Source organism: Mirounga leonina, unplaced genomic scaffold (assembly GCF_011800145.1).
Source record: "Mirounga leonina isolate KUSES-001 unplaced genomic scaffold, KU_Mleo_1.0 Mir_376, whole genome shotgun sequence".
NCBI lineage: Eukaryota > Metazoa > Chordata > Mammalia > Carnivora > Phocidae > Mirounga > Mirounga leonina.
The window spans coordinates 6,904,476-6,914,415 of NW_023270718.1; the positions used below are offsets into that span (position 1 = coordinate 6,904,476).

General features: G+C 49.0%; 1 protein-coding gene across 2 annotated transcripts in view; it reads left to right on the forward strand.

Moving 5' to 3' along the window:
* PPP2R1A (protein phosphatase 2 scaffold subunit Aalpha) overlaps positions 1-7,816 on the forward strand; it is a 38,717-nt gene extending 30,901 nt beyond the window's left edge. For both annotated transcript variants that reach the window (XM_034987157.1, XM_034987158.1), the window contains exons 10-15: positions 2,442-2,615; positions 2,897-2,957; positions 3,587-3,741; positions 4,702-4,844; positions 7,305-7,396; positions 7,551-7,816. In XM_034987157.1, the coding sequence (XP_034843048.1) occupies positions 2,442-2,615; positions 2,897-2,957; positions 3,587-3,741; positions 4,702-4,844; positions 7,305-7,396; positions 7,551-7,567 (642 nt within the window). In that variant the 3' untranslated portion in view covers positions 7,568-7,816. The remainder of the gene's footprint in view (positions 1-2,441; positions 2,616-2,896; positions 2,958-3,586; positions 3,742-4,701; positions 4,845-7,304; positions 7,397-7,550) is intronic.
* Positions 7,817-9,940: the final 2,124 nt, after the last annotated feature.

Below are 9,940 nucleotides of genomic sequence, written 5' to 3' on the forward strand. Positions count from 1 at the left end.
GGCTTAGATCATGATCTCAGGGTCATGAGATCGAGCCCTGAGCCCCACATTGGGCTCCATGCAGAGTGTGGAGCCTGCTTAAGATTCCCTCTCTCCTTCCCTCTGCCTCTCCCACCGCTCCTCTCTCCCCATCTCTTAAAAAAAAAAAAAAAAAGAGAGAAAGAAAAGTTGACTTAATGTTCAGTTATTTACATGAGTTGATACAATTTATGTAATCAACGTTTCACAAGCGTTTCACAAACATTTCAGTCCTGGGGTGCCTGGGTGGCTCAGTCATTAAGCGTCTGCCTTCGGCTCAGGTCATGATCCCGGGGTCCTGGGATCGAGCCCCGCATTGGGCTCTCTGCTCAGCGGGAAGCCTACTTCTCCCTCTCCCACTCCCCCTGCTTCTTTTCCCTCTCTCACTGTGTCTCTTTCTGTCAAATAAATAAATAAAATCTTAAAAAAAAAAGGTTTAAATCCACTCTGTAAGATTTAAAGCAACTGTCATAGAAAGGGGAAACCAACAGGGTAGTCAGTATTGGGATAGTTTCTCCCTCCCTAAGTGTCCTTGGCTCTAGAAAGGAATGAATTAGTACCGTGTAGGGAGGGAAATGGTGTTGGTTCTGAGAGTTCTTCAGCCATTGGACTAGCCAGCAGGGAATTGTCTGTCTTCTGTTCCTAAATAAGAGCCTTACTGTGTTTGATAAAGGAAAGAGGCATTTGTTGGCGGGACTCTGGGGATTTTACTTGAGAGGTGCCAGCCGAGCCCCCCCTTGTCCTTTCAGCAGTTGCATTACTCTTCACTGCTTTCTGCGTCTGTCTTCCCACCACCATGCTCAGGTTCAGTGATTTGCTAAGACAGCCCTCTCAGAAAAGCTCTCCTACTTGGGGTTGCTGTTGGTCACAGTGAAAGGATAAAGTCAGGAAAAAGGTGCACAGCGGAGACTCGACATGAGCTGCCAGGTGTCCTCTCCTGTGCAGTCCTGTGGACGGAGCTTAAATCTCCCATGGATGACATGTGACAGCATCCACAGAGTATTGCCAACCACAGAAGGTCACTGTGCCTTGGTTTCCAGGGATTTTATTGGGGTTTGGTTACATGGCCATGGATTGGAGCTGCCTGCATGGTTGACCTCAGTTACTCGGTCTGCAGGCCCTCCAGAGGTCAAGTGGATAGCTCGGTCCTTGCTGTAAATCATGTTGTTAGCATAATGTCTGGCACAGCCCAAGTCTCCCAGGTAACCACAAGGATACTCTCACCACACAGGATATTCCAGGGGCTTAGAGATCTCCCAGAAACTGGTCAAGGGCCCAACCCTTGTTCGGAATGTGCCCAGTTTGAGCAACCTGGACTTGCTGAGTTAACCCTTTATTGCAAAGCACACTGGTTTACTTGGTTCAGTGATTTGTTTCTCACTTGGTTCAAGTTAGAACTTCTTGTGATGTCTGCCATCTAGGAATATGTGATTTGAGACAAGGATTAGTAGGGCTTCTGTTTTGATTAACAACTAATTGTGTTTATGTGCCTTTTCTTACAAGTTGTTCACATGCTTTATGGAAGTAGGTGGGGTACCTATGTGTGTATATGTATATACACGTATAGTAACGTATGTGCGTGTATACATACGTAGTAAGTCAGTGCTCATAATACTGGTAGTCAACAGGCAACTCAAAAATATTTCCTTATTCCTTTGTGCATTCTTTGAGCAGAAATGTGTTGAGCACCTGCTATGGGCCAGAGACTGTGCCAGGTACCGGAGACATAAGGATGAATGAGACGTGCTCCTTACAGAGCTCAAAGACCAGCAGCGAGGGGTGCCTGGGTGGCTCAGATGGTTAAGCGTCTGCCTTCGGCTCAGGTCATGATCCCAGCATCCTGGGATGGAGTCCCGCATCGGGCTCTCTGCTCCTTGGGAGCCTGCTTCTCCCTCTGCCTCTCTTTCTCTGTCTCTCATGAATAAATAAATAAAATCTTTAAAAAAAAAAAAAAAGACCAGCAGCGAGAATAGAAGTCACAGAAGTGATTCTAATGAGCTCCCACACATCAGGCCTCTTGTGGATCAGACGCCAGCAGGCACTCTAATGACCTCAACCACCCCCGAGGCTAGATGCTTGCTTCCCTGTCACAGATTAACAGCCAGGGAGATACCGTCCCCTGCTGATGGGCTCCCAGCCGGCACCCAGCAGAGTAGGAATGTTACCACGTCTCTTTTTTCCAGAGCACCATATTTCTGCAGTGATTCCTGCAGGTTCTTCAGAATGAATGAACATGTCTTGTGCTCTCTGGTGAGATTTGAAAATTGCCTCCCATAATAACCCATGTTGCTTGCTCAGGAGGAGCCGGGCAGGGCAGTAGCAGGCCCTCAGGAAGTGCGGCTTCTACGGAGTTGTTGCGGCGCAACTTTCTCAGCCCTCTTCTGGGCCAGGTGCATCTTCTCAGACCCCTGTCTTCTCCTCAGTGCCCGGAGGTGCGGCTGAACATCATCTCCAACCTGGACTGCGTGAATGAGGTGATCGGGATCCGGCAGCTGTCCCAGTCCCTGCTCCCCGCCATTGTGGAGCTGGCTGAAGACGCCAAGTGGCGAGTGCGGCTGGCCATCATTGAGTACATGCCCCTGCTGGCTGGACAGCTGGTGAGTGAGGTGGCTTGGGCTCAGGCCTTGTCGTGGGCAGTGTGTCCAGGGCTATGACAGTGTCACTGGGGCCTGTACGGGCTGTCTGGGGAGTAGGAGGAAGGGGCACGGGCAATGGGGCTATAAAGGTGAGTAGACTTCAGTTAGAAAAGAGAAGGGAGAGGAGCCCCCCAGATGAAGCTGAGAAATACCCGATGTGTTTGGGTGGGGGTGTTTCCCTGGGGTATCGCTGGAAACTACCCAGTCTCCCTTGATTTCCTTAACCTTTTTTTCTTCTGAAGGGGGTGGAGTTCTTTGATGAGAAGCTCAACTCCTTGTGCATGGCCTGGCTTGTGGATCATGGTGAGTCTCTCCAGTAGGATGGGGGAGGGTGCTGGTGCTCCAGGAAGGATAGATGGGCATTGGCTGGGACCGGGAGGGGTGTGGAGTCACTCTCCCAGGCCAGCTGCTTATGTGGACCAACTCCTTGGCTTTTTAGAATCCTAGAGAAATGCAAGATGGGAGGGGGATAGAGCAGATCACGTAGGGGTGGCCTGGTACAGTAGAGAGAGAGAGTGTGAGGGCCACCGGGCAGATGACCTGGGCTGGAATCCTGCCCCCTGGCTGTGGAAGCTCAAGCACACGCCTTTGTGAAAGAGGGGGCTTCTCAGTCTTTCGGGGCTGTTGTGAGAACTGCTCATTGTTTTCACTGACGGGTAAAAATTGAAGTTAACAATGGTCTGTATCGTTACTGTTCCAAGTACTAATTACTGAATGATTTGCTTGGGCACATCACTTCTTAGAGCTGTAGTTTGCCCGTTTATAAAAGGCCAGTAGTGAAACCTGTGTCTTAGAGCCATTGGGAAGATAATCCTACCTTTAGCACATAGCAAACTGTTCGGTTCACCTGCAGCTTAGTACCTAGGTATGCGACTGCCTGTCACTCCCTGCCTGCTCACTCCTCCACCTCCTGAACCCCTGCCCTTCTGCAGTCTATGCCATCCGTGAGGCGGCCACCAGCAACCTGAAGAAGTTGGTGGAGAAATTTGGGAAGGAGTGGGCCCATGCCACTATCATCCCCAAGGTCTTGGCCATGTCTGGGGACCCCAACTACCTGCACCGTATGACTACGCTCTTCTGCATCAATGTGAGCGCCCCCACCTGCCCGCTGGCCTGTGCCCAGGGAACTGGGAGTACCTGGGAGAGGAGGGATGGCGGGCGTCCTAAGGAAGACGTCTGGCTTGGGAGTGGGGACATGGTGAGGTTTGGGGGGGCAGGGATGAGTCCCCGAGGAACTACAGGCCAGGGGGTGGGGACCTGCATGGTGGGAACCCCAAGACTAGGGAGGCTTGGCCTGCTGAGCAGTGACTGCCAAACCTTTCCAAGCATCCCTCTCCTCCACAAAGTGTATACGTATACTTGTTTATGATCATTGGTTTTGTGTGCAGGCTCTGGAGTCAGACCTACTCTTTAATTCTAGCTCTGCCATATATTGGTCACGGACCTTGGGACATTTCCTAACTGCTCGGGTGCTTTAGTTTTCTTACTAGTAGAGCACTCGTGCTGGTAATCACAGTACTCATGAGGTGGTGAAGATTAATCTGGCCGTACGTGCAAAGGGTTTAGAGCAGTTAATGTAATATGCAGCAAGGGTTCCTTTCTATTCATTTAAATAAACCATACACATAACTAAAAATTAAAAGATAGAATTTAAAAACATATAGGTAGAACTGAGTGTTCTCTGATGATTTCTTCCCACATCTCACCTTGGAGACCATCACACTAAAGGAAGGCATGCCAAGGGTTAGGAATCAAGCCCATCCCCAGAAGATAAAGAGAATTCTGAGGATGGGGAAATGGGACCAGGACAGTCTGGGCTGGGGGTTTCCAGGACAAGGAGACAGTGGTATTTGGCATTAGTGGAGATGTTAGTTTCAGGAGAAGCAGCTGACCCCAGGGTGGGCGAACCTGGGCTCAGAATCCCCCATATTGCCCAGTGTCACCCTCAGGCCTGTTCATCCCTGAGGTGGCCTGGTCAGAGGAAGGGGGAAATGGGAGTTAGCCATGAACTTTGTATAATCACCCCTCTGTTGCTCACCGCCCCCAGGTGCTGTCTGAGGTCTGTGGGCAGGACATCACCACCAAGCACATGCTGCCGACAGTCCTGCGTATGGCTGGGGACCCTGTCGCCAACGTCCGCTTCAATGTGGCCAAGTCCCTACAGAAGATAGGGCCTATCCTGGACAACAGGTGAGGCTTGGATCCTCCCTCACACGCTGGTGGGACTGGTTCTAGGCATCCTAATCTTTGACCTTTGAAGTTGGAGCCTAGGGTTTGAGACCCAGTGTATGTCTTCGCTTACTGTGTAAACTTGGCTTATCTCTTCACCTTCCCAAGGTCGTAGTTTCCTCAGATGTGGAATGAGAATTCCCATGGCCTATCTCATAGTGGGAGGGGACAGTGGGGTGGCAGTTCTATATACTAGTAGCAACATGTTAGAAAATGAAATTAACAAATATAAATTATTTTTGCATATGTATGCAATTTGTTGCACCAAAATCATCAAATACCAGGGAATAAATTTAATGAGAGGTGTATCACATCTTTAGTGAAAACTATGAAACACTGCTTTGAGAAATTAAAGATCTGCTTAATATTCATGCATGGGATGGTTCCCCAAATTTATGTATGGATTCATTATAATCTCAGTCAGTCTTAGCAAATCCTTTACTGAAAATTTGACAAGTTGATTCTGAAGTTAACATGGAAATGAAAAGATCTGGAGTAGCAAAGGTGGTCCTAAAAAAGAAAAAAGTTGGAAGACTTCAACTACCAGATACCAAGACTTAGGACGCCACAGTAATTAAGAAGTGAGGTGTTGGCACAATGATACAGCCCAAAGAAACAGAGTCAAGGGCACAGAAACAGACCCATGTGTATATAGCAGTAGGTACCACTGCAGTTCAGGAGGGAGATGTAGGTATTTTCATACATGACTGGGTCAATTGGATATGCATGTGGGGGTGGGGGGAACCTCCCACTTGGGTACATAAGCAAATTAGAGTTAACAGACCAGAATCAGAAAAATAAGTAAAGATTCTGGAAGAAAACAGGACAACATCTTTAAGACTTGCAAAGATTTGTTTAAATTGCTCAGATTTGTTAAATAGCTCCCCATGGGAAAAGGCTGATGAGCTCACCTTGAGTAAAAGAACTTCATTGAGGGAGAACATTATGAGAGTAAAATGGTGAGCCACTGATGGGGGGAGGACGTATTTGTAATACATTTTTCTGACAAAGGACTGATTCATCCAGAGTACTTTCCTACTAGTCAATTAGACAAATGCAAGAGATAGGCAAAACCCAACTTGAACAGGTACTTCCAAAAGAAGATCTCCTCGTAGCCAATATGTACATGACAAGGTGCTCAGCATCATCAGTCATTGGGAAATTGTAAATGAAAAGACCCCAGGGGGCGCCTGGGTGGCTCAGTCGGTTAAGCCTCTGCCTTCTGCTCAGGTCATGATGCTGGGGTCTTGGGATCGAGCCCCTCAGCAGGGAGCCTGCTTCTCCCTTTCCCAATCCCCCACTTGTGCACTCCCTCGCTCGCTCTCTGTCAAATAAATAAAATCTTTAGAAGAGAAAAGGACACCCCAGAATGGCTAACCTTAAAAAAACTCAGGGTCATTTGGTGTTGGTAGAATGGCTGGAATTCTCATACACAGCAGATGGGGCTGTAAGTGGTAAATGGGTACAGTCACTGAAAACTGGTAGAATCTAACGAAGCTAAGAATGTGTTCACTGTGAGCTGGCACAACATGTCCATTTCTGGGCATATATCCAAGAGAAGTGAGTGCTTATTTCTAGCAAAAGGATGTTTGTGGTAGCTTTCTTCATATTAGCCATGAACTGGAAACAGCCCAAGTGCCTGTCCACAGTACAGTGGATAAACTGTGGTTTGTTCCTACAATTGGAGACTGTTCAGTGATGAAGACTCTTGCTCTGCTTAACAACACAGATGATTCTCACCAACCTCATGTTCAGTGAGAAGCCAGACCCAAGAAAACATAGTCTGTGATTCCATTTATATCAAGTTCAAAAATAGGCAAAACGGATCTAGATGGTAGAAGTAAGAATGGTAGTTGTATGGGGCAGAGGAACAGTTTGTTAACTGAAGGGGACATGCCTTCATTTCTCCCAAACACCTGACTTTCAGTGCAGGTAGATTTCCTAGGGCCCCTTACGTGAGAGTAGATACCTCCCCTTGGCTCCCATTGGGCCAGGTACTTCTTTGGCACTTGACGCTTCTCTGTTACTTATGGTCAGTTTGGTCTGTGTCTTCCTTCTAGCCCAAGCTCTCCATGGGCAAGAATCAGGTGTTGGATTTGCCACTCTACTCAACCTAATGCAGAGTAGGCCTCAGTAAATACTTTAAATAAAGACATCCATTTGCTGAGCCTCAGAGACCTGTGGGTCCTGTTATTCTGTGCCCCACTTTCCCAGACTGTCTGACCTCCCTTTGCCTATTCTGGATCACTGAGACCTCTGTTCTAGTTTGTTAGACTTCCAGCCTACAAAGTAATTTCATCTCTGGGCTCACATGCCGTCTGTGTGTGTGAACCCCTCCTTGCCCAGGAGCCCTCTGCCTGCGTTGTGCCCTCCTGCCCAGCTTGGCTCACCCCTTTCCTTGCCTTCCCTTTGTCCTTCCAGCACGCTGCAGAGCGAAGTCAAGCCCATCCTAGAGAAGCTGACCCAGGATCAGGATGTGGATGTCAAATACTTTGCCCAGGAAGCTCTGACTGGTAAGGCGTGAACTCGGAGACCCCATTGGGAGGGTGGTCTGCAAGGATGGGCCTAGGCCTGAGAACAGCAGCTCCTGGGAGGGGGATATGCAGGAGCACTTATGGGCAGAGGGCTAGCTGTGGTTCTGACTCCCTCCTGTTCCTGTTCCCCCAGTTCTGTCTCTCGCCTGATGCTGGAAGAGGAGCCAACGCCGGCCTCTGGTGTCCACCCTCCCCCCCCCAGGTCCCTTCCTTGGGGAGACAGTGGGGGGACTTTGGCTGTCACTCCCTGTGCATGGTCTGACCCCAGGCCCCTTCCCTCAGCACGGTTTTTCCTCTCCCCAGCCTGGGAATCTGACTTCTCACTGCCCACCTCCCAAGAGGCTTGGGGGAGCCCAGGTGGGACAGGGCAGTGACCCTGGGAGGAAGGGGCCACTTCTGCCCGCAGGGGAGAGATGTGAGCGTCCCAGGTCACTGGCTCCTGCTGCTGTAATGGGGACCCCCTACCCCATCTACTTCTCCACCTCCTTTCTCCCTTCTTCCTTTCCTTATACCCACCCCCCCAGTGGGTTTTTTTTGTGTGTCAACTGTGCTGTTTTTATTTTATTCCTGTTTTCCCTTTTCACAGAGAAATAAAGGTCTAGAAATAGCTGGTGCTCTGGTTTTAGTCAATAGCATGGAGGGGGGTGCCACACCAGGAGTGCAGCTGGCCTCCAGGATAGAGAGTCCATGAGGTTTCTGGCTAGGAGAGTCCGGTGGTGCAGCTAGTTTCACAGACGTTAGTCAAGTATGTGGTGGTTCAGAGCAGGTGCCTTGGAGTCAGACTGCCTGGGTCCAGAGCCTAGTTCTTTTAATTAATGGCTGTGTGACCTTTAGTAGGTTACCCAGTTTCTCTAACTCAGTTTTGTACCTTTAAAATGAGAATAATGATAGAATCTAAATCGCAGCGTGAGACTAAATGAGTTAATACATGTAAAGTGGATAACTGTGCTGCATGGCATGTGAGAAGCAGTCAGTTGGAGTCAGCTGTAAGTTGCTGGAGAGCCCCCTGTGGGTCAGGCTCTGTCCCTGAGGAAGTCCCAGGAAAATCAGGGCTGTAACAGGGAATGGGAAGGGGACTGGCAAGATGGGAACCCATTTCCCTCAATATCTGTGCTCCCATTTCTTCACTAATTAATAGAGACACTGATTTGTAGCAGGGCACATGTGTGCCTGACTTCAAGGCATTTTTCCAGGTCTCTGGACATTCAGTGTGGTGCTATGACTAAATTCTGGCCAATAACATGTGAACAGAAGTGGTGTGTGCTGCCTCTAGGAAGTGTTCCTAAGGGAGGAGGTATATGCCCCCTGCGTTTCCTCCTTCCTGCATCTGGACTGTAGACCAGATGGCTGGAGCGGGAGCAACCGTCTTGGGCCAGGAAGTGATCTTAGGAGCATAGGCCCAGCAAGGTGGCAGAACAAGATAAGAGGAGCCTGGGTCCCTGGTGCTGTGAAAGCCCACACCAATATTGGTTACCTGGGAGAGTTAAACTGTTTGAGTGACTGTTCATTTGGGGTTTCATCACTTGCAGGTCACCCGAATTCTAACTGATGCAGGGGCCAAAGAGCCCCGGAGAGAGGAGCAGGAGACTTAGTGGATGGTGGTACGTGTAAGGTTTCACAAAGGATGTGATACTGAGTGAAATTTTGCTCAACAGGGTGGAGGGGAAATTGGCACTGGGTGGCAAAGTGATATTCCTGGCTCAGCCCTCATGTTACTGAATCCTTACTGATTGTTAGGCCCAACTGTTCTGGGGGATGAGGGGTAGGAGATCCTGTTCCTCCCATTATTCGCTTATGTTAGTTTCATAAGAGAAGGACCTGTGGTTTAAGTTTGGTCCCCCACCCTACACCCAACACAAATGTACCGTACTTTCCTAGGATATAAATACTTGAAGGACTCACTGAGTGAAGAATTGATGAGTTTGGGAGGTGGGGCAGTGTGGTCAGCCTGATGAATGAAAGTTCAGTTGGCAATCCACCACTAATTCCTAAAAGGACATTCAAATGAATGCTCCATCGTGTTTCATTTATATTTTACTGGATAACAGCCCACCCCCAAAAATTAGTGATTTAAAACAATGAAAATGTATTATTCCTCATAATTCTGCAGTCTGAGCTCAGCTCAGTTGGAAGATTCCTCTGCTCCATACGGTATCTACTGGGGCTGGAATGTTCAAGACAACTTCTTCACCCCCATGTCTGGGAGTACCACCTCAGCTGAGGCCTGGTACACCATCTCTCACTGTGGCCTCCCCAGGGTGGCTGGATCTCTTTATCTGATGGCTTATGGTTCCAGAGCTGTTTCCAAGAGAACAAGTCCCAGTTTACAAGTGCTTTCAAACCTCTGCTTGCATCACAAGCTGAAACAAGTCACGTGGCCAAGTCCAGAGTCAGTGCAGGAGGTGACCTCGCAAGATGTGGAAACCTAGAGGTGTGGTTCACTGGGGGATGCCAATGTGACAGTCGGCCACACATGGTCCAGAGAGAAACTTTGGGCTCCATCTTTGCTCTGCTACAGGCAGG